This window comes from Nannospalax galili, unplaced genomic scaffold (assembly GCF_000622305.1).
Source record: "Nannospalax galili isolate Female #2095 unplaced genomic scaffold, S.galili_v1.0 scaffold1723, whole genome shotgun sequence".
Lineage (NCBI taxonomy): Eukaryota > Metazoa > Chordata > Mammalia > Rodentia > Spalacidae > Nannospalax > Nannospalax galili.
This window is the reverse complement of record NW_008349072.1, coordinates 423,555-448,099: the sequence shown is the minus strand read 5'-3', so window position 1 is coordinate 448,099 and position 24,545 is coordinate 423,555. Positions and strand designations below refer to the sequence as shown.

At 52.3% G+C, this 24,545-nt stretch overlaps 1 protein-coding gene across 4 annotated transcripts in view; it reads right to left on the bottom strand.

Moving 5' to 3' along the window:
* Positions 1-24,545, bottom strand: part of Lrp5 (LDL receptor related protein 5) — a 104,698-nt gene that overhangs the window by 60,178 nt on the left and 19,975 nt on the right. For 2 of the 4 annotated variants that reach the window (XM_008846303.2, XM_029569997.1), the window contains 4 exons: positions 22,599-22,995; positions 12,641-12,838; positions 11,158-11,354; positions 9,672-9,803 (listed from right to left, as the gene is read on the bottom strand). In XM_008846303.2, the coding sequence (XP_008844525.1) occupies positions 9,672-9,803; positions 11,158-11,354; positions 12,641-12,834 (523 nt within the window). In that variant the 5' untranslated portion in view covers positions 12,835-12,838; positions 22,599-22,995. Of the gene's footprint in view, positions 1-1,374; positions 1,462-9,671; positions 9,804-11,157; positions 11,355-12,640; positions 12,839-22,598; positions 22,996-24,545 lie in introns of those variants that run through there. The other 2 variants (XM_029569998.1, XM_029569999.1) reach the window with 2 other exon arrangements.

Sequence of the window (24,545 nt, the reverse complement as noted above, 5' to 3'; positions counted from 1 at the left end):
AAGGATGCCTTTTTACAATAAGCAAAATAATAACCCATCCTAGGGATGTGGTCAAACCAAATCAATAAAAGAGGTGGCAGTTTCCCCAGGCAGGACCCTGTCCATCTCACAGCCTGAGTGGACAGCCCACTCCTCTCACAGAGTCACCATAACCTCAAGGTCACAGGCTACCCTAGTAGGTCTGGTCACTCCCCAAGGCACCTGCACAGCCTGGGAGGTGATCATGGTCGGACTGCATATGCACTGCCAACACCTCACCAGGAGGGAAAACCTGAACTCTTGTTCCCTGATGCTTGTCCCACTCCACTCCCAGTTCTAGGGTCTCCACCTCAGCTGCCCACACAGCAGATACAGCCAGCTTCGCCACCTCCCAGGCCTAAGACTTTATGGGCAGCCGGGCAACTGTGCAGGACTCTATCCAGTATGCAGTCAGGAAGGCCGTAAACAGCCTGGCGGCCTTCCTGACCACATGGTTTCTCAACTGGCAGGTAGCCAGATTCTTTTTGTTTTTTAGCAATTGATTAAGTTTCTCTACTACCCCCTGGGGTAAGTGGTTAGACAAATGCTAAGACCCCAGTCCAGCACCTTGGCAGGGGAAACCTCACCTAGTGACCACAAGGTCACAGGCCCAAAGGAAGTGGTTGGGCCTGCCAGGGGCTCTGTTCACAACCTGAGACCCGGCAGCTGTCGGCCTGTCTGGCCTACATCGCATGACCCAGTAAGCATGCACCAGAAGGCTACACTTCACCAGAAGTGACCCAGTGTCTGAGTTCAGGGCTGGGTACACACAGCCTTTAAATGAGTCCCTGCTGCCCCGGGGCACAGCCTTGGACCCTCCTATAGGTTAACCTCTTCCTTTTCCATCCCCAGGTGCCAGCCCCTCACCTGATCCTCAGCTACCTTCCTCTGCCCTCGCTCCCCTACAATGACCCTCAGATCACAAACTGGCTGCTCACACAGGCAGTACTGTCCAATGGTCAGCACAGGCTCCAAGACAGGAAGCCCTGAAATCCATGTGCAGCCATATACCCCTACTGATCAACCTTGAATGGACAACTTGACCTCTGTTTGCACAGGTGGGACTCAAGTGGACACAGTCTTCCATCAGGACTGGGAAGATCCCATGACAAAGACCATGATCTCAGCCCCAGCACAGGGTCCCCTCCTTGTGGCCTTAAGCACTCCCCTGGAGACCTCTATGTAGGTCAGCGGTGACAAGTAAGGTTTGACTTTACTGGACAAATGAAAGATTGGGGCTAAGGATGGAGATTATAAAACAGTTGGTAACTCAGCCCCAGAAGGCTACAATGCATCATAGGACGGTTCGTCCATACTATCAGCTTGGCATAACTTAGAATCCCCTAGGAGACATACCTCTGTGGGCGCATCTTGAGGATACCATCCCATGGGCTGGGGTTCCAAGCAAAAAGCCGAGGGCCATCCTGCATCTCTCTCTGCTTCCTGTGGATGCAAAGTGACCAGCCGCCTCACATCCCGCCACCATGCCTTCCCCACCATGATGGACTACACCCTCAAACCGTGAGCCAGATAAACCCTTCCTTTTTATAGCTGCTTTTGTCAGGTGTTTCATCACGGCAACAAGAAACGGCAGCTAAAACATACCAGACACAAGGCCCGACTCTTCCAAAAGCCAGCCTTCCTGAGTCCAGGTACACAGTAGGAGTTCAATACATAGTGGTAGTTTTGTTTTTTGGTTTTTTTCCCCAATTGTATGGGGTGTATGTGTGCATGTGGGTATAGTTGCCTACAAAGGTCAGAAGAGGGTGCCTGGAGCTGGAGTTACAGGTGGTTGTGCACCGGTGGGTGCTGGGAAATGAACTTGGGTCCTCTGTAAGAACAGTGTGTATTTTTCTTTTTCTTTTCTTTTTTTTTTTTTTTTTTTTTTTTTTTTTTTTGGTCTTTTTGAGGCAGGGTCTCCCTATATTCCCAAACTACCTGGAACTCACTACGTAGACCAGGCTGGCCTCGACTTCACAGAGATTGGCCTGCCTCTGCCTCCTGAGTGCTGGATTAAAGGTACATGTTACCATGTCTGGCTAGGACGCATTCTTAACCACTGAGCCATCTCTAGCTCCAGTGGTTATTATTTTTACAGTTGAACACATGGTGTCCTGCAGCTCCTGGAGCTGGACAGGGCAGTTGTACCCTCTGCATCAGGAAACTGCAGAAGGAAACACCACACAGGGTGGCCTAGGGTGTCCAAGCCCAAGTCCCATCTGTACCCCATCATCTGCGGCTGTGAGCAGGCTATCACCCTGTGAAAGGTTCCCTGACAGGGAAGGAGGGCCAGCCCAGGGCTCCAGCAAGGTATGAATGAACACAAGGCTGAGTGCTGTGCCCACAGGAGCAGTCTCTGCCCCAGGAGACCCCATTACAGTCACCACGTGGTGGCTCGCCTGGCCAGAGCCCAAATAGCTAAAATAGGATGAACCATGTGAAAAGAACCATTGTTAGGGGCTGGAGAGATGGCTCAGCAGTTAAGACCACTTGCCGTTCTTGCAGAGGACTGGAGTTTAGCTCCCAGCACCCACATGATAGTTTACAACCATCTGTAACTCTAGTTCTGGGGCATCTGATGCCCTCTTCTGGTCTTTGTAGTCATTACAAATATATGGTACACTTATACATGCAGGCAAACATGCATACACATTAAAAAAATTTTTAAGAAAGCTATCATTTTTTAGATCAAAGATAACTTACTATCAACACTTCACATACTTCAAACAAATTCAAAAGCAGAACAATTTTACAGCTTGTAAGTTTAACCAGGCACAATGGCACAAGTCTGAATTCTAGCATTTGGGAGGCAGAGACAGGAGGATCACCCTACATTCAAGGCTAGCCTTGTCCACATAGTAAGACTCTCATAAAATCTAAATAAATAAAAATAAAATACAGATTATAAGTTCAGAGGTGGGATCTCAGCTGTTAAGCCCACGTAGGTAAGGGCTGAGGCCAGAACTCAGAACCCTCAAAATCGTACACATCCCTGAGAGTGATACACAGGGGCCATGAGAGGCCTCACTTGATACAGCCCAGCTAGCTGGTGCTAGCCCCATGGATGACCAGAGAACCTCAGCTCTTCCCACACACCTGTTAACCACACCTCGTTTCCCAGGCCCTGCTGCTGCCCTGTGGGTCTGAAGAGAGGCCTGCAGGAGTGGTCGGTCAGGGAAGCACAGGAAGGGACTCCAGATAGCACATGTGGCACCGAGTTGGAAGGGAGGCTGAGAGCTGGGGCGCTGGGCCAGAGGCAGTAACTACCCATTTCCAAGGAAAAGGAGTCACTAGGTAAACAGAAAGAGGCCAGGAGGGAACTAGAACCCATACATCCCTTCAAAGACAAGCAGGAAGTTTGTCAGCTGAGCACATTTGGGCCTGACAAGGCCCCTTCTGACTGCTGAGCGAAGAGGCACGGGTTCGGCCAATGGGGTGAAGGCAGGGAGTCTCGTTTTGTTTTTGTTTTTAATTTATTATTTTTATTTTATGTGTATGCATGTATTGCCTGCATGTAGGTAAGTGCACCCGTGCCATGCAATGCCCAGGAGGACAGAAGAGGCTGTCGAATCCCCTGGAACTGGAGTTACAGACCGTTGTTAGCTGCCGTGTGGGTGCTGGGATACGAACCTGGGTTTTCTGCAAGAACAGTCTCTCTCCAGCCCCGGGAGTCTCATTCTTTACCAAACTCAGAGAAGGCAAGAGGGACTGGCACTTCCTCTGGGCAGCTTGGGGGCTCTGTTCTCTGGGGCCAGAATCCTACAGGCCCAGAACTATAAGTCTCAGAGCCAGGCTGTAGCTGGACTTGGGCTACAAGGATCAAGGGGGACATAAGACAGACTCGGGCAGGGGTTGATCATAGCAGAATGCCACAGAGCAAGGGGTGTCACACTGGTTACCACTACTCACCATACAGAGACCAACTGGTGGCTGGCCTGTGCCCAGCCCCGGGGTGAGTTTTTCTGTCTAAGAATACAGTATGGGCCCCCTTCCTCTGCTACCGGCTCTAGAGGCTCCTATTCAGACCAAGACACACAAAAAAACCACGTCCTGTGGTTCCTTTTTGCGATGACCCAGAACAGTCAAAATTCTGGTGACAGAAGCCAGATTTGGGGAAGGGGGGGCACCTCATAGGGGACTGAGGGGTAGGGGACCTCAGGGATTTCTCCTGGTGTTGCAAATGCTCTCTAGCTGGTGTGGGGCGGCCGTTATGCAGATGCACACAACTGTCAGAGCTGATCAGGTGGTACATTTACAACCTGTGTGTTTCTGTCTGCAAGTTACACCTCAGTTACACAGAAACACAACACAGGGGCATGCAGACTTGCCCCCACTGTCTCCTGGACTGTGCAATCTGATTTCTCTTGCTATTAAAAATTCACGGTCCGTGGCTGAGAACAGCAGCTGCCTTCTGTTTGCAAAGTCGACGCCAATCAGAACTGCGGCGCAGGCTCCCCCACAGGGCCTCCTTTCTTTTCCCTTTGACCTACTTCCCTGATAAGTGACTAGCCTGCCAGACTCTGGGAACAAACAAGCCCGTTATTCCTGGCCCTGGGCCGCAGGCTGCCTCTTGCCCTGGCTAATCCCCCTGGATGGATGGATGGATGGATGGATGGATGGATGGTCAAATGTGAGGGTCTTGGAGAAAGTGACTCCATTTGTCCCACCTGCCGCCAGACCCAACAGTGGAGCCCTCTGTTCCTCCTGCAGCCCATACCAGGGCCACACTGCCTTTTCTTTCCTGTCCCTAACAGACAGAACATCTGTTAAAACTATGTCTTGGCAAGGTGCAGCAGAGAATGTAAATCCCCAAATCCACTCCCGCCCTGTCGCTTGCTAGGCCTGTCTGGAGATGGCTTACAGGCAGCAGGCCCTGCAGCCAGCTCTGCCTGGTCATACTCTAGACACAACTCTAGGCTTGGGGGCAGACACAGTGAGTCCCCTGGCCCGATCATGTACGGCCCTAAGCCGCAGGAGGCACACTGCTAGTCACTGCCCTCAAACCTGGATGACAAAAGTCAGAACAACAGGGCCCGCAGAGCCTGGCAGTGAGGGAGCTGCAGGCTTCGGAGGACAGACAGCGGTGGCAACTCCCAAATAAGGCCCCTGCTACTGCTGTTTTTAGCCCAATCCACATAATTGGAAAAACATGGGGGAAAACCAAAGCCAGCTGCTTTCGGAGGTTGCGGCAGAGGGGGCGGGGAGGGAGGCCGGCCCAAGCCTGACAACGGGCCCAGGCAAGGCTCTCGGTCTTCTGGCTTCTGAGGGTTGAGAGTCACCCTGAGCTGTGGAGACCCACAACACGGCCACCCTGGGCCTTACAGAGCCCAAGCTGAGCTGAGCAGTAGCTGGCTGCTCCCTGTAATAACCTCTGTTGGTCTCACTCTGGAGAGGCTGGGGAACAGGAGGCACCGAGAACCCCAGAGCCAAAGGTTGCCCCACTCAGGGCCTCAGGACTAAATGCTTCTGAACCCAAAGGGCAGGAGGAGCCAGCTCCCTCCTCCGGGAGGGCCATGTCTGGTGGTCAGTCTATGCTAACCCAAGCAATGTGTAAAGCTCTTTTTGGTCAGACATGGAACGTGCCTGTAATCCCACTACTTGGGAAGTAGAGGCAGGACGGGTCAGTTTGCAGCTAGCCTGGGCTAGATGGTGAGTTCCAGGCCAGTCTGGGTTATATAGAAAGCCCCTCTCTCAAAAACAAACAAACCAAAAGCAGCTCCAGGGAACCGGGGAGATCACTCAGTGGGTGAAATGCTTTCCTTGTGAGGACTGGCACTCGGATCCCCAGAACACATGTGAATGCCAGGTGGGTGTGCTGACCCCGCACTCCGAAGGCAGAGACAGGGATCCCTACACAGCTAGTTAGAGACAACTGTAGTTCAGGGCCCTGAGGAGCGATGCTCCCCTGTGCATCGACTACACAAGCACCTGTTCCCTATGTTCTCCGAGTTTATGGGATATCGCCTCATCTCCCAATTGCTGGGGTCCTGACAAGGCCACCATCTCAGCTCCTTCCCCAGAGGTTGACAGATAGTGGGCTGGCTTTCACTTGCTCAAACTCGGGAAAGAGCGGGACTCTTGACTGCAAAGATTTCTGTATGTCCAACTCCACAAAGCAGAGTCCAGGAATCCGCCAGTCACACCTGGGGCTTGGGCTCCATACTGTGCATCCACTTGGAGAGGGTGACTCAGCCTCACTCCAGCCCTTCTCCATCAGGAGGCCTGCAGTGAGCCAGGGAACCAGTGTCATAGGAATCCAAGTGACAGCCAGGCCCCTGTCCCCACCCCAGGACATCACTGGCCTCGGATCCACAGGGATGCAAGAATCCACAGGACAGACACCCCACTCCTGTGCCAGGACACCAGCCTGCCTACCGACTCAGTGAGGCCATCTCTCCAGCCCCTTCACCCCAATCCGGCACCACGTAGCCTTGGTATATTTGATCCCAAACATTCTGGGAAGAATTACTCTCTTATCAAATCAGAGCCTGCCCGGCTCCCAGTCCAAGTTCAAATTCAAGCCCATGAGCAACCAGGCCTTCCTCCAGCCAACTCCATAGTGAGGCTTGTTGCTACATCCTTTCTTCAAGTGAAACTGTAGATAAGTCCTTTTCAAAGAACATGACATAGCCAGGACACACATGAAAACATCTTATAATGCGATGGCTAGGAGAGGCTGAATGTGGATGCCCTGAACTCTGGGTTAGGCAAGCACTGAGCTTCCTCGACACCTGGAAAACCCTTTATGAGGCTCTTAATTACAGAGTAAGTTACGCCATCTACCGCCAGTCCCCGTGGCCTAAGTGTCCATCACATCCCATGCTCCCTGTGGGAAATTCACGGTCTCCCCAGCACAGCTTCTGTCTCCAGGGTCTACGTCTTTGTTTCCCTTCCGATCTCTTTTCTGGAGCTCTCCCCATGTGGCCTCCATTGGTCACCCTTGGGATGGGAGACCCCGTGGATTCCACCGCACACTCCCTGGATGGCCTCTGGCCTCCGCTGTCCATCTGAGTTCCTTTTTGTACCTGATACCTGTGAGGACTCCCCAGGTGCTGATAGCTGACCACACCCTTGTGCCCTTGGCCAGGCCTCTGACCACCAGGATCTCAAAGGTGTGACAAATGACAAGATTTTGTGGTCTCTTTGCTTTGCCCTCCACAACCAGCCACTGAATCCTGGTGGTTTCTGTACTCAGTACACATCACATCTCAGCAGGCCATCTCCACATAGAACTACGCTTCCAGGATGCAAGCCTATGCATGCCAAGGGACACGGACATGGTCCACTGGTGACAGAACATAGCCTGGTCTTCCCGTGCAGTCTGGGACTCCAGCCCCACTCAAGCCTGCCTCTCAGACTCAGAGACGTGGGGCTGTGCAGGTTCTCTAAGGAGACCCTGGACTCCTCAAGAACAGAAACCTTTCTTACTCATCCTAGATCCCTGGATTTCCTGGATCAGGAAACATGAAAAGATATTTTTTAAGCACCTCAAATTTGTAGAAAGCATCTGTGGGGTGAACCCTTCCTCCCAGACTCTCTTGTTTTCTTGGAAACGAGGCCTCTCATAGCTCAGACTGGCCTTAAACTTGCTACTTAGCCAAAGGATAACCTTGAACAACTTCTAATGCTCCTGCCTCCACCTCCTGAGTGCTGAGATTACTTGTGTAAACCGCTGCTTCCACCACACCTGATTTATAAATGCTGGAACTGAACCCAGGCCTTCATGCATGCTCGGCAGGCACTCTACCAACTGAACTATGTTCCTCTGATTCTGATTTTTGACTCTTTCCCCACCCCAGCAGCCTAGGAACATGCCAAGGGATCCAGGGCAAGGAGACAGAGGTCAGTGGGACCTCTAGAGAGGCCAGGCTGGACACCATTTACAGACAACAGTAGACCCTCAATCCCATTCTTACACAAAACAAGACTCTGGGTTGTGCCCCCTTTGTTCATCTGGGAACATCTCCCTCCTTTTGACAAACATCCTGTTTGGGGAATCTGCAGCCAACTCCGAAAAATCTGAGCTCAGCACGTTAAAGTCCCCACCGGCTGTGAGGACACCCTCAGTCTGGCGCACACTCCCACCCAAGTAGGCCCCGAATGACACAAGATGCTTTTCTCCTGCACGCTTGGCTTTTTCCAAACAGAATCTTTCTAGAAGTATGTCTCCAGAGGAGGCAGAATTCTTAGGAAGGTGGGAAACATGGCCCTTCAACAGCTGAGTCACTGAGAACCTGGCTGTCCTCACTGACAGCTGGGCCTGGAAAAGCTCCCGTCGGAGGGGCAGGACTAGCTGTTCATCTAGCTCTGCGACCCCACAGGTGTCTGTGGTGTGAGCTTCAGACTGCAGAGCACACAGGGACCAGGAGACCACCCTCGGAGATGGAGGATCCCATGCTGTGCCTGAGCAGCTCGAGGGACTCCCTCCATGCACACGGATACCAGAAGACTGTTTCTGACAGCTGCTCACCAAGACCCTGTGCCACATCGTGCAGTGTTGGAAACCGGCTGGTCTAGTAAACTGAGGTCTCCCTTGCCTGTCCCCAGGAGAGGAAACGGTGTGGGGAGCAGGCTCTGTGCCCAGCAGAAACCCTAGAGATGCCATAGAGATGTCTGCTTTCCTCACCCCTCAGGGGACAAGCCCCTGAGTCACCCCAGAGGCCTCGCATCCTTGACTCATCCCCAAGGCTAGGCAGCCTCCTCTAGGTATATTGGCACTAGGAGGGTCCCCTAGGAGCCCCAAAAGCAGGAACCCGACAGCAGGAAACACAGTTCGACAGAGTTGGGAATGATGTTCACTGCAGGACGGTGGCACCGGGAGCCGGCAAGCAGCAAATGCTGGGGAGCAAGGCCAGAGCCCAAAGGAAGCAGCACGTGTGACTCGAAGGGAGGCCATGAAGAGAGCTCATGAATTTGAGACCCACACTTGCGCACGGGCATTAATGCAGAGGGATGACTTCCACAGGAGGACATGAGCGGAAAAACGTGGGGCAAAGATGAGAGAGAACTAAGACCAAGTCACATGGCGGAACTCACAATGCCGCGTGAAAGGCATCCACTCGGCACAAAACGGTACAGAAGAGGAAAAAGACCGTCAGGCACACAGCAGATTCCCATGCAGCAGCAGCTAAAGCAGCCATTCTTTATATATATAATTTTTTTATTATTATTTCATGTGTATGAATGTATTGCTTGCATGTATCTAATAGCACCCAAGTCATGCACTGCTTGAGGAGGTCAGAAGAGGGCATCGGATCCCCTGGAACTGGAGTTACAGTTGTTAGCCGCCATGTGGGAGCTGGGAATCGAAACAGTCACTGCCCTTAATCGCTGAGCCATCTCTCCAGCCCCATGACAGTAAGCTTTTAGGATGTTATCGCCTGTGGATGGTGGGCTCAGCCAGTACAACATCACTTTATTATAAGGGACCCAAGGTTCCCAGGAGCTAATGACATATGTGAACTGGTCCACTTGTCAGACACGGGGCCTGGAGCTGACCATGAACCCCGGCTGCTCACTGTTGGGGTGAAATTGGCACAGAGCCAGCAGTGCTCAGACTGCTATAGCGAGCAGACCTTGTGAAAGGGCCACGCTGTTTCCTCTGGGGATCGGCCAAGCTAGTGTCAGACACCCCCACTGGCACGCAGCCTCACCTGCCTTACACGTCTTGCCGTTGTCCTGAAGCTGTACCCCAGTGGGGCAGGCGCACGTGTAAAAAGGATCCCTCGGGGAGAGCAGGCATAGGTGGGAGCAGCCACCGTTGTCCTCTTCACACCGGGTGTGTACTAGTAGAGACAGGACAGAGAGTTCCAGTACAAGGTATGTGGCCCCTACCCTGACCTGCCACTCATTCCAAATGAGCCAGCATCCCACCACCTCGTCATCTGTCTCCCAGGACACCCCTTGGGTGTCCCTCAGGCTCAACGCCATACCACTGTCTCATGACATCAGGACCCTTTCCTCACAGGTCCTGCTGACCTCACCTCACCACTGCAGGGTTTCAGCCTCTCAGGTGGCCTGAATTGTCTTCAAAACTGGCTCAGACCTGCCCTGATCCTGAAGGAGGCTCCCTACCATGAATTCACACACACAAAAAACAAAAAAACCTTTATCTTTGGTCTTTTTGAGACAAGGTCTCCCTGTAGCTCCAGCTGGCATGGAACTCACTATGTAGACCAGGCTGGCCTTGAAGGCACAGAGATCTACCTGCCTCTGCCTCCCAAGTTCTGGGACTAAAGGTGTGCAACCACCATGCCCGGCAAAAAAAACAAAACAACATTTTTAGAGCCGGGAGTGGTAGCGCACACCTTTAATCCCAGCACTTGGGAGGTAGAAGCAGGCAGATCTTTGTGAGTTTGAGTCCAGCCTGGTCTACATAGTGAGTTCCAGGATAGCTGGGGCTACAGAGAGACCCTGTTTCAAAAAGACAAAAGAAAAAAAAAAACATTTTTAAAGGATCTACATCCAGGAAGGTCTCCCACCACACTCCCATGGCAGAATCTCAGGACCTGCACATAGTTTCTAGTACCTCCTTCTGCCTGGGGAAAGTAGGACTCAGCACCCCTGAAATACAGAGTTAACTGGAACAGGATTTCCTGCAGCGGACCTCTGCCCTCCCAACACTGGCAGTGGCACGTGGGCTGCATCAAGGTGGAAGAAGGGTTCAAGAACCATGACGTTTCTGCCCAGAAAATCAGTCCAGAAAACTCACCCTCCCTGTATAAACAGATGCTCTTCCTGGGCCCACCCTTAAGTTCTAAGTTCAAATCTTATAAAATGGCTTGGCTAGAAATATCCATCCCTGGTCCTTTCTCTCTGTCTCTCTGTCTCTCTCTCTCTCCACCCAGCCCAGCAAACTCCCTCTGGGAGGGTGGCCTCCTGTATGCAGGCTTATGCAGGGAAGAGATCTGGTCTAAGGTGGGACCTCAGATGTCAGTCTCTGCATCTGACTGCACAGCCTAGCCCCACCCAGCTTCACTAGGCCCCCCTGCCCTGCTAGGCCCCTCCCACCTGCACCCTACCCCAGGGTCCACCTGACTCAGCCCCAGCTACCTGTGAGCCCTGCCCTGTCTCACCTGGACCTACTGCCCAGTCCAGTCCAGCCCAGCCCCACCCAGCCCATGGCTCACCCACACTCACAGGGAGGCTGCCGCTCCTGGCTGAGCACCTGGATGTCCATGGGTGAATAGAGGGCGCTGAGGATCTCCTTCCTCTTCTCCCCAGTCTGCTTGTTGCAGGCGTGGATGGAGCGGGTTTGCCAGTCCGTCCAGTAGAGAGTGTCCCCAGAGAGTGTCAGGGCAAAGGGGTGCGTGAGACTGCCCTCCACCACCTTCTGCCTGCAGAGGACAGGAAAAGAGTTCAGTGCTTGGGAAGCCTAGATCAGCTCTGCCCTGCTCTGAAGGCCCTTGGGTCTCCGCAGACCTTACCGTGTATATCAGACCAAAGGAAAGGAACTGTGAGGCACACCCCACCAGGGCCACTCCAGCAAGCCCTTCCTGGCATGCGCGGGCACTGCCCACTCCCAGCTAGCCTCTCCTGCCTGTGATAGAAACACAAAGGGGCAAAATGCTCCCCCAAAAAGAAAGGAGCCACACCCGCAGACAAACAGCTTTGGAGAAACCTGGGTGTAAACTAATGCAATCTGGCCGGTCGTACGTGCTCGCTTACTCCCTAAGCCACAGTCTGTATCTTCAACAGCAGGAAAATGCTTTTTCTCCTGTGTGTTCAGAATGATCCACACAGGAGACATCACATTTAATGAGATTACAGACACCGGTAACAGTACCAGAACTGGACACTGCCAGTAACCTGTGATTGCTTAGTGACTGTCCCACTGCAGTGGGCTCTGACTAGCTGTGTGGTCTTGAGGACTCCCTGCCTATGACCACCATGGGAGCTGGCATCAAATGCATCATGGGGTTGGTGTGGACACTGAAGGAACTGGCAAATGTCCCTAGCACAGTTGGTGTTATGGAAGGGTTAGCCACCACTACCACCATCGTGTTAACTTGCCATGATCCCTCGCCCAGGGCAGCCAGGCTGGCGGCTTTTTCACCCTTCATTACTGCCGGAGAATCACTTGCTCCCAATGTCCACTGTCCTTAGACTGGCCTCATTTCCCAATCTCAGACCAGGCCCTGACCAGGGGGGCCTGTGTCTCCTTGCCACACACCCCAGGGAGGACAGGACACGGTGCTTTAGGTCAGCCCAACATGGATGGTTCCATTCCATGTGAGAGGTCCAGGAGGCACTGCAGCCTGCCCAACCTCAGTCAAGCCTTCAGATGAACCCTCAGCACTAGCTCTCAACATGTCCCCAGGCCAAGAACTCCCACAGTCCAAAAATCAGATCAACCAAGACTTGGTGCTGAGGCAGCGCCTAGTAAATGGCTCCTTGGCTGCTGACTCAGGTGTGTCCCTTTCCACCCATCTTGGCAGGATGCTCTCCAAGTTGCCATAGACACAGTCACAGCACCTGGGACCTGTGCTCTATTCCTGCTCCTTGGAATCCTCATTACCCAGGGCTTCAGATAGGAGCCGAGGGCCCAAGTTAGAAAGGGTCTCTGAACTCCCTGGGGCATTGAGGTGCAGTGGGGACGGGTGCCCTGCTGCCGGGTACTCACCGGAAAGAGCCGTCCAGGTTGGCTCGGTGGATGAAACTGAGCTTGGCGTCAGCCCAGTACAGCTTTTGTTCCTCTAGGTCAATGGTTAGCCCGTTAGGCCAGTAAATGTCAGAGTCCACGATGATCTTCCGGGTGCTGCCATCCATTCCCGCCCGTTCGATCCGGGGAGTCTCCCCCCAGTCTGTCCAGTACATGTACCTAGTGAGGAGGCAGGGATAAGAGGAGAACACACAACAGATCTGAGAGTTGGCTCTACTCTTTAATGCAGGCCAGAAAAGCTCATCCAGAGATACCAGTGGTTAGGGTTTGAGGGACCCAGATTTTGGGTTTTCAGGTTGGGGGATCAAAATAGAAACAGATGAAAACCAAGAATCCTAACTACAAGACCAGGTTGCACACCCAAGAGTATACAGGCAGCACAATTTGGACTCCATGTGTTTTTTAAAAAAAAAAAAGATGAGCCAGGCATGGTGGTGCATGTCTTTAATCTCAGTACTTGGGAGGCAGAAGCAGATCTCTGTGAGTTCAAGGCCACCTTGGTCTACATAGGGAGTTGCAGGCCAGCTGCGGCTACAGGAAGATCCTGTCTCAAAAAACAAGATACAGAGTTGAGTGGGTAGGGAAGGGGGGAAATGGATCTGGGAGGAGTTGAGAGAGGGGTATGTGAATATGATCAAAATATATTGTATGAAATTCTAATACATGAAAAGGAGAGACGTTGCTTGAAGTGTTTCTCTCTCTCTCTCTCTCTCTCTCTCTCTCTCTCATCTTATGTAACCTAGACTGGCATCAAACTCCTGATCCTCCGGCCTCCTCTACTTCCCAAGTGCTGAGATTACAAGCATGTGCCACCATGCCCATCTTTTAGGAACATATTCTTTTTTTTAAAAATTATTTTATTTTTTTAGAGGCTGGAGATGGCTCAGAGATTAAGAGCACTGGCTATTCTTGCAGAGGCTGGGGGTTCAATTCCTAGCATCCACATGATGGCTAACAACCATTTGTAATTCTAGTTCCAGGGGAATCTGACACCCTCTTCTGACCTCCGCAGTATTGCAGGACACGGGTGCACTTACATACATGCAGGCAACACACTCATACACATAAAAAATAAAAATAATAAATATTTTAAAAAACATAAAATGTAGGGCTGATGAAATGGCTTAATGGGTAAACACACTTGTTGTACAAGTGTTCAAAGCTGAAGAAATGAGGTCAATTCCCACAGCCATGTAAAAAAGCCAGACACCACAGCACATGTCTGTAATCTCAACACTCCTAAAGGGAAGTGAATTGCCTGGGCACTTGCAGGTGAGCCAGTCTAGAGTACACAGCGTAGAAGAAACAATAAGAGCGACCCTGCCCCAACAAGGAGAACCAACTCCTAAGAGTTGCCCTCTGACCTCCACACACACGCATGACACATATACAACCCACCCATACCTCCCTCTGTCTGTCTCTCTCTCTCTCTCACACACACAGCAATAATACATGCCTTTAAAAAGAATGTAAAATGTATCCTTAAGGATAAAGGGGCTGGGTTGTAGCCCAGTGGTAGAACACTTTCACAGCATGCACAGAACCCCAGGTTCCATCCCCAGAGCTACAGAAAATGTATGCAGCCTAGGGTGACTACGAACCACCACACACATAATCGACAGTGGGCATCACTGACCAGAATTCTACCACGAGGCCCACGGCTCTACACGTGGCCAGCTTGCTCTCGGTTAACGATGTGTTCTGACTACTTTTCCCTCTTCCTAATATTTTTTAAGATTTATTTTTAAGATTTATTTTAAAGATTTGTATTTATTTTTAAGTGCGGGGTCGGGGTCTGTGTGTATGTGTATGAATGTGTGTGACTGAAGTGGCCCACAGAAGCCAGAGGAGGGTATTGGTACCCCGAAGCTGTAGCTACAGGCAGTTTTAGCTGCCTGGTATCAGTGCTGGGAGCAGTTTACTCCGCCCAGCCACTTTTCCAGCCCTCAGAAATATTTCTTGTTGATCTGGGTGTAGCAGTACGCGTCTGTCATCCAGCACTGGGGAGGCTTGGGTGGGAGGATCACAAATTCAAAGCCAGCCTAGACTACACAGTGACTTCAAGACCAGCGTAGGAGACTGTCTCAAAAACACAAAACAAGCCAGTGGCGTGGTGGTGCACAGCTTTAATCCCAGCACAGGAGGCAGAAGCAGGTGGATCTCTGTGAATTCGAGGCTCACCTGGTCTACATAATAGACCTGTAGCCCTTAGCCAGGGCTACATGGTGAGAGCCTGTCTCAAAACAAACCATGGTGGATGTATGTGAAATAACAGCAGCGACTCCCAGAAGGGCCTGTGGGGAGGAGGCTTTGCTGATCTATGTGTCAAACTCTCAACAAGGGGCCAGTGTCACATAGGTACAAGATACCCCCACCCTACTCCTTGGAGTGTCCTTCTGTGGGCTCCTGTCAAGACCAAGTGAGCAAACACTGGGTGCCCAGACACCAGCATCTGGCACGGCAGGTCCCAACCCCACCAGTGCCCAAAGATCATCACCACAGGGTGTGCACATATGCTGAGCAGAGCCCACACAGAACCATGCCAGCCTTGGCACACAGGTTCCCCATCCAGGAGTCCATGGGAAACAAAGCTGACAGGAACAATTTGTTCCGTCCATCTCTGTAGAGAAGGGGACAGTGTCAGAGCATCCCCCTGAGGAACCCACCTCCCACTCCTGGTCCTTGTAAGATGCAGTACCAGGACACTCTTTTGACATCCCAGGTTCATAGGCCTGCCAAGTCCTTAACTTCTAGCATATTCTTTCCAGTGCCAGGCTAGTCTCCCCTCACCTTACCCAACATTTTGTCAGAGGTTTAAAACGTCATTCACATAGGCCAAGCCCAAGCTGACCCGGGAGCCGTGTAACCCAGGGAGAAGGGGATAAGCCCTTGCATCAGACTCACAGGATGGCTCTCCAGTCCCCTACGCTGTCCTATGTGTCAACCATTGCAGGGAAAGCCAGTCTGCTGCTCCCATTAGACAGATGAGGAAGTCAGGGTTCTGGCAGGAGGACTTGTACTGCACATATGCCAAGTGGCAGCCCCAGACAGCAGCCTAGATGTCCAGGGAAGGCCAGAGCCACATGGATGATTTACCTTGTGCCAGCAGGGTCAGGGTTCCTGTGGGTTCTCCAAGTGGCTCGGAGCCCAGAGGTGGGACAGCCTTGGACCTGTGGTGTGGGCAGTCCTTCCTTCCTTCCTTCCTTCCTTCCTTCCTTCCTTCCTTCCTTCCTTCCTTCCTTCCTCCCTCCCTCCCTCCCTCCCTCCCTCCTTTCCCTGTTTTCCCTCACCCCCATAGGCCTGGAATGAGCCCAGGGCCCTGTCACCCACTTAGAGGTGAGCACTGTGGCCCAGCACTAAGGCCAGGCAGGGAAACAGGGTTAGTAGTTCACATTCCTTCCCAGGTTCCCAACAGCCTGCTGTTTCCTTAAATGGGGAACTGGTGAGCTGCTGGCTCAGCTGGACAGGCCCATGCAGGCTCCTGCACTGCTCCAAGACTCAGGACATCAACACTTCCCTGGAGAAATGAGGCAGCAGGCCCTCGCAAGGCCGTGGTGCGGGGCTGTTGCTTCAAGGCAGCACTGGATGCATTTCTACCTTACCTGGAGACCAGCAGTCCCTGCAGCCCTCATCAGGCTGTGCAGCAGGGCCTCCCCAGGCTGGATCAGGGTCCTCCCGGCCCTAGCACCTTCTCTGCCACTCCTGGGCTGTGTATACTAAGACAGACAAGTGGATGACAGTCATCCTTCTTGATGGAGGCTGGGGCAGGGGTCCCCACATCTGAGGGAGGCTCTTGTGGGGGACAGCGGCACGGGCTCCTACAGAGCCGGAAGGAAGGCTAAGCTGCTCCCCTCAACTCCCCTCCACTAGCCCCACTCCCAGCAGCACCCCACTTTCACACCTTCCTTCATCGGGGGCTGAAGGAGGTGGCAGACGGCCTAGTGAGAGCTTTCTAGGGGAGAGCTCAACAGTAAGAGCACAAACGAATGACTCGAACATTCAATAAGGACAGCCAAGGCGGAGGAGGCTAACTGGATCCCAGAAACAGTATACGCTGTGCCAGCCCAGGTGGGGAAGTGGGAAGCACTGTGCTCCCAACCAAGTACCTAGCATCTCTAAACAAGCATCAAGTACCACCCAACCAAGTACTAAGCACTCCTGACCAAGCACCAAGCACCTTCCAATCCAGGACCAAGCAATTCCCAATCCAACATTTCCTAGTAGAGTGCTAAGCACCTCTTTAAAAGTCAAAAATTGAAGAGCTGGAAGATGGTTCAGCGGTTAAAAGCACTGGCTGTTCTTGCAGAGGACCTGGGTTCAATTCCCAGCACCCAGATGGTGGGCTCAAAACTGTTTATAACTCTAGTTCCAGGGGATTGAATGCCCTTTTCTGGTCTCTGCAGGCATTGCATGCATGTGATGCACATACATGCATTCAGGCAGGCACTCATAAAATGGCCCCAGTAGCCCCAGCTACCCTGGGACTCACCAGGCTGGTCTAGATCCCACAGAGATCTGCCTGCCTCTGCTTCCCAAATGCTGGGATTAAAGGTATGTACCACCACACCTGGAAAGATCTGTTTTTAAAAGGAAAAGGCTAGGGGCTGGAGAGATGGCTCAGCGGTTAAGAGCACTGGTTGTTCTTGCAGAAGACCCAGGTTCGAATCCCAGCACCCACATGGCAACTAACAACTGTCTGCAACTCCAGTCCCAGGAGATCCCACAGCCTCTTCTGATCTCCACAGGCATTTCACGACACGGGTGCACTTACCTACGTCCAGGATATAGCACTCATACACATAAAAATAATAAAAATTAAAAAAAAAAAATCGACCCACAGGCCTCTCTCCGGGGGCTTATACTGAGTTCAATAATATATAACTAACTAATTCAACTGTGAACCTAGAAACTTGCACCCACTTGTGAAAGAGATGTACTCTTGTTCTGGAGTGTGTTACTGAATATGTTAAAGCTGTAGTGAAAAGCTTCTAATCATGTAGTTATTAAATTTTAAAAAGTATGATGATTAAAATAAATAAAAATAAAAAACAAAAGAGAAAGGCTATTAAACCTGCATATATGCAGAGACTATATTGTGCAGTGAAGGAAGGCGATTATAACAACAGCAACATTTATCCAACCCAGGAACTTTCCTATGGCATGAGAAGGTCACAGCACATCTCTGTATAGATGGGGACAGGGAGGAACAGGGCAGCACAAGGCCACCCTTGTCACAAGCAGAATCCAGCTGCTCCTGCCTTCAGAATAGATTGTAACCCTGGCTACTTTCCACCCCAGCCCACTCTCCCTCTGGACCAAGTCACTGCCCTTCACTGCCATCCGTAACTGCCCATGAGCTTGCACCAGCTGCTCCAAGTCCAGCCTCCATCCGCCACAGGGCCTTTGCACTGGTCATCCCACAGCCTGAAATGTTCTTCTCCAATCACCTTCATCCACTTCAGGTCTCTGCTCAAAAGCCACCAAGAAGCCAGGGCCGGTGGCAAAGGCCTGTAATCACAGCCGCTCGAGGGGTTGAGGCAGGAAGATTCCAAGTTCAAAGACTGCCTGGGCTAGTCAGTTCAATGTCAGCCTGGATAGCCTAGGAAGACTTTGTCTCAAAATAAAGCACAGGAAAAGGGACAGAGATGTGGCTCAGAGCTAGACCGTGCTTGCTCTGGATGTGCAAGAGTCTAGGCACCGAGAGGCCTTCCTGGGCTCCCAATAGGAAGCCCTGACTGGCCCTGTCCCCAGGCCCCTGCTGTGCTCTGCTGGTGGTTCTCATGCCTCTCAGACATGCCACATCTGCACCATTTTCTTGCCCACCAGTGCCTTGTAAGGACATTTGGGGCAGTGGTGGGACCCACAGCAGGAGAACGGGTCTTCATGCATACGTTCATGAACGCTGCACCTGGGAATGTGACGGGGGGGGGGCGGGCAGAGCGTTCAGTCCAGTAGCGGTGGGAGAGCAGGGTAGAGACTCGAGGACAGAGAGGTCCTGCCGAGCAGTGCTGGGCCTGCTCTCTCTCAGCCTCTACCGCATGGATGTGCCACTCTTAGCCAGGGAGACAGCCGCGTCCTGGGAAGGCTGTCAGGGGCTCTGAGGTCCCTGGGAGAGGTCTGAGGAGAGTGTTCACAGGTGGCACAGGGATGTTCCACAGAGGTTGGCTTGAGTCCTACACAGCTGGGGAGCAGCTCCCTTCCAGGGAGAAAGGGGCCCACAGGGGCTGGTAGCCACTGGCATGGCACCCAAGCAAACCCCATTCACTCCTGGTGTGTATGAGCTGGACATACACACACATACATGCACGCTCATCCACAGCACAATACCTACATACTTGATCATATGCACACACTGATGTAGACACTGGTGCACACACACAGGCTCAGCAACACATGTACTCAAGAACATGCATAATTGTATGTACACATCTGTGTACACACAACACATAAGTACACATCCTTGTTCACATACAACCACACACTTGTGCACACATAAGTCACATGTACACATTCATGTGCATACACTGTCACATACATGAGAGCACACACACACATCACAGTTAGCTTCAGGTGTCAACTTGCCACAAACGTAGTCACCTGGGAAGAGGAACCCTTAACTGAGAATTTCTTCCATCAGCTTTGTCTGCAGCCATGTCTGGGGAGCATTTTCTTTTCTTTTTTTAAAACAATATTTCATTTAGCCGTGCGTGGTAGCACACGCCTTTAATCCCAGCACTTGGGAGGCAGAGGCAGGCGGATCTCTGTGAGTTCGAGGCCAGCCTGGTCCACATAGTGAGTTCCAGGCCAGCTGGGGCTACAGGGAGACCCTGTCTCAAAAAGACCAATATATATTTTTATGTGTATGCATGTATTGCCTGCATGTAGGTAAGTGCACCCTTGTTGTTCAATGCCCATGGAGGACAGAAGATGTCGGATCCCCTGGAACTGGAGTTACAGTTTTTAGCTGCCATATGGATGCTGGGATTCGAACCCAGGTCTTCTGTAAGAACAGCCAGTATTCTTTACTGCTGAGCCATTTTCTTAACTGGTCACTGATGTGAGGGTCCAGCCCACTGTGGGTGGTATCATCTCTGGGCAGATAGGCCTGCACTGTATAGAAAAGACAGCTGAGCAGCCAGGGGAGCAAGCCAGTCAGCAGCATTCCTCTGTGGTCCCTATTTCAGTTCCTGCCTCCAGGTTCCTGTCTTGGTTCTTCTCAGTGATGGACTGTGCCCTGTGAACCAAATAACCCCCTTCCTCCCCAAGCTGCTTTTGGTTTGGTGTTTAGCACAGCAACAGACAGCACACACATGTGTACACCCTCACACACACAAGCACATTCCTGCAGCTCGTTCACACGCTCATGTAGGCTCACTCAGGCCAACACTTGCTCTTGCACACGGAGACATACACACTCACACACATGCATATGAACGTACACTCTCATGTAAACACACATGCAATAAGACTTCATTGTCTTCCAGACCAGCTGGGGCTACAGGGAGACCCTGTCTCAAAAACATGAAGAAAAAAAAGAAAGACTTCATTCTTGCAGACTCATGTATGCACAAGTAGTCTCAAACATATTCACACCACATACAAACATCCACAGGCACACAAACACATGCATGTGCACACACATGCTCACATAAAACACATTCTCACACACTAGTGCAATGCCTGCACACAGACCTCACTCATACCCACACGTGCTTGTGACATACTTTCCCATGCACACACGTATCCCAGGCTTTTGCACAGAGCAGCTGGCTCCCAAAGCCCAGCTATCCTCGCTCGCTCAGAGGCCGGTGGAGTGTCACGTGACCTCAGCCCTACAGCTCCTGCCTTACCTGGCCTGCTCCTCAATCCCCAGACCGCACCACGGCAGGTTCAGGCCCGCCTCCCAATCCCGACTCCAAACCCACCAGCCGGGGCCAGGAGCATATGCACTGGCCAAGCCGGAATCTCCCGGCCCAGCTTCTGTTCAGCCCACAGCAAGCTGGAGTCACCCCAAGGCAAAGAGCCCACAGACAGGGAGCAAGTTGGTGGCACCAGGGGTAGAGCCCAGGGCTAGAGTCCGGGACTATCCAGTCCTGCTACAGGATTCAGATGGCACTCCACCCCAGGGACAGCCAGGGGACAGGCTTAGGACCCCTGACCATGGGAAGATGGTAGGACATGGGGCAGCTGGGAGCCCCACAAAGGGAGCACCTTTGGGGTTTATGGCTCAAAGATGCAGGTAGGGTCATAGAGGACCATACCTGGCTCATTTGGCGAGACCCTAGCTGTGACTTCTCAGAGGCTCTGAGACATTAAAGAAGCTAAAATTCAAAGTGCTTCCAACATGGCCTAAGGCAAAACACAAAACTAGTTCATCGGTTCTGCTGGAGACATCGGGACATCTGTCTGTCTGTCTGTCTGTCACACCTGAGCCAGCACAGAACTCCACTGGCAAAAGTCTGTGTGCCACACTCCAGGGTCAGTCCTGGAAGAACAGTGAAGGAGGGGTGAGGGGTGACAGGAAACTGTCCACTTAGGAAAGTCTGGAATGAGCTCAGCTGGTGAAGCCGGGCCGTCTCCCCCACCTCCATTCTTCCCACATGCAACTGAAGGACATTCTTGGCTTGACCAGCATTCCCTTCCCATGTGGCCCCTGTGGCCACTCTGAGCTCTTCAGGGTGAGCTTGACCACAGGAGCAGGAAGACAGCTTCCAGAATACACAGAGGGCACTGTGTCCAGACAGGGACCCATCTCAGCCAACGTACCCACAAAAGGGATACTGGGCTATTCCTCCTAAGGGCAAAAGATGTTCAACCTCAAATCTTTTGTTTGTCCATTTGGAGTGTGCATGTGCGTGTATATGCGTGCATGCGTGTGTGTACCCACATACATGAGAAGGCCAGAGGACAACCTTAAGTATTGTTCCTCATGCACCATATACCTTAAATTTTCAACATTTATTTTTACATATGAATGTTTTGCCTTCGTGTATGTGCACCACATGCATGCAATGCCTGCAGAGGCCAGAAGAGGGCATCAGATCCCCTGGAACTGGAGTTAGGGACATTTGTCAACCTCCATGTGAGTGTTAGGAGCTAAACTGGGTCCTCTGGAAGAGCGGCCAGTACTCTAACTGTTGAGTCATGTCTCTGTCTCCGTGTGTGTGTGTGTGTGTGTGTGTGTGTGTGTGTGTATTTAATATTTTATTTTATGTGTATGCATGTATTGCCTGCATGTAAGTAAGTGCACCCATGTTGTCCAATGCCTACAGAGGACAGAGGAGGCCATCAGAGTTACAGACAGTTGTTGGCTGCCGTGTGGGTGCTGGGATTCGAACCTGGGTCTTCTGCAAGAACAACCAGTGTTCTTAACTGCTGAGCCATCTCTCCAGCCCCTTTGGGTGTGCTTTTTAAGACAGGGTCTCTGTAGCCCAGGCTAGGCTAGAACTCGTAGCAATGTTGCTGCCTTAGTCTCCGGAATGCTGAGATCACAAGGGTGAGTCACCACACTTGGCTAGACATGGCACATTTTAAAATCTGGGATCTAGGGGCTGGAGAGATAGCTCAACGGTTAAGAGCACTGACAGCTCTTGCAGAAGACCCGGGTTCAATTCCCAGCACCCACATGGCGGCTACGAACCGTCCTTAACTCCAGTTCCAGGGGAATTGAAGCCCTCTTCTGACCTCCACGGCATTGCACGACACAGGTGCACTCACATACATGCAGGCAATACACTCACACACATAAAATAAAAGTAATAAATAAAATATTTTTTAAAAATCTGGGATCTAGAGGGGTGATGATCCCTAGCAAGGGGCCATTCTGCCAGGAGATCCCCTCCTCTGCCACATGGGTTCTGCAGAAAGAACCCTGGCAACCACACCCACCCACAGGACCAGGAGGGTAGCAGAGGTTTACCCATGTGCGGGGTCCAGAGCAATGGCCCTCGGTTGGTCCAGGTCTTGCCAGAAGAGCACCTTGCGAGATGTCCCATTGAGGTTGGCCACCTCGATGCGGTTGGTCTCTGAGTCTGTCCAGTACAGCTTCTTGCCAACCCAGTCGCAGGCAAGGCCATCAGGTGACACAAGGCCAGAGATGACGACACTCTGTGCAGCTGCCCCAGTCTGGTTCAGGTAGGTCTGTTTAATGGCTTCCTCGCTCACATCTGTCCAGTACACAGCACCCTTGGAGAACTGGAAGTCCACGGCTGCCGCATCCTCCAGGCCGCTGGCCACTATGGTGGACTCCAGCTTCACTCCACCAGCGTCCACCAGCCGCACGTCCCGGCGGTTGGCAAACAGCAGGAGAGGCGAGGCTGTGGGCAGAGCAAAGGGTGAGGGCCGCTAGCTGAGGAAGGAAACCAAGCCCCAAGGACAGTGGAAAGGGAATCATGCATGGCCCGCCTCTGACACCTACCCTGTGCACATCCAACACCCCTCCCTTCCAGTCTTCAGCACCCAAGACTCCTCCCTTTCAGATTATAGCCTTCAAGACTCCTTCCTTCCAGTCCTTAGCACATAAGACCCCTTCCTCAGTATCCAAGACCCTTTCCTTTTGATCCTCAGCCAAGACCCTTCCTTTCAGACCACAGCATCCAAGACCCCTCCCTTCTAGACCTCAGCATTCATGACCCCCTCCTTCTGATCCTCAGCACTCAAGACCCATTCACTCAGATTAGGTGTTACCACTGACCCCGTCTGTGCACGTGTGTACAAGGCCACCATGCCAAGGTTTCCTGAGGCAAGGTGGTAATGTGGGGATTAGTGTTAAGAGTCACACACTGCTGTGGATCCTGACCTTCTTGGGGTCACAAAGCTCTAAGAAGCCGATACCCAACACACAGCAACATCATTGGGTCCCACAAGTCTTCCTATCAGGTTAGCCCAGCCCCAGTTGCCCTGCCTCATAGAATCTTGCTAGACGCCCCCTCACCACCCAAGGCAGAGAGAAAGACCAGAGATGTGTGGCTGTCCATCTGAACCGGCAACAGCAGACGGGACCGTTTAGGGAGCTGTAGAGGAACAGGCAGGTTGGTCAGTAGCATCATCAGGGACCCAGTTGAGTACCTCCAAGACGGGCACAGACTGTGGACTGGGAGTCCCTTGGGCTGGGCATCTGGGGGCAGTGATACCCTAAGAGGTGAGGAGACAGCTGCCCAGAAACCCTGGTGACCATTCCCAGAAGCCAGTGGTCCAGAGGGTCCCTTGGAGGTAAGATCAGCCCAGGAAGGGAGGTGGGAGTCCCTAGAAGTTACCTGAGGGCCCCAGCTCTGCTGTCCTCTCCCCAAACCGGAAAGACTACTTTCGCTACCTGACCGGGCTCTCAGCAGTTCAGGTGTGCTCTTCAGAGGTAGAGATGGGGGTGTTTTGTAACTTCCTATGTTTTTCCCAACCCTACACTGGGAGCAAGGGCATTAAAGCAAAGCCCAGGAGCCAGGAGTTGGGGAACCGGGAGGGGTTGGGGAGCCAGGGGCAGCCTTCCACCTCTGAACCACTGAGGAGACCACACACTTAATTCCAAAGTTTTACAGGAGCCCACATCATACTCCTGGGGAACTGGCTTTCCATGGAGAAGTCCTGGCAGTGGCCCCAGGTGTTCAGAGTGAGTCAACCCCCATGTGGGTGGCTCTCCACCCACACCCAAGGACACAGGCAGCCCCGCCTCCCTTCCTTTGCCCAGGGAGCCCTGGACGGGACAATATGCTGACATGTGCACTGTGACACCCCAGAGCTCCACAACCTCCCTCTCCTAAGGTGCAAGGAGCAGAGAAAAGCAGAGAAGAGAAAGTTCTGGAAGGAAGTAAGATAGGTAGATGTGAAAGAGAAAGAGCTACAAGGGGCTGAGTCAGGATGCCCTTCCCAGGAC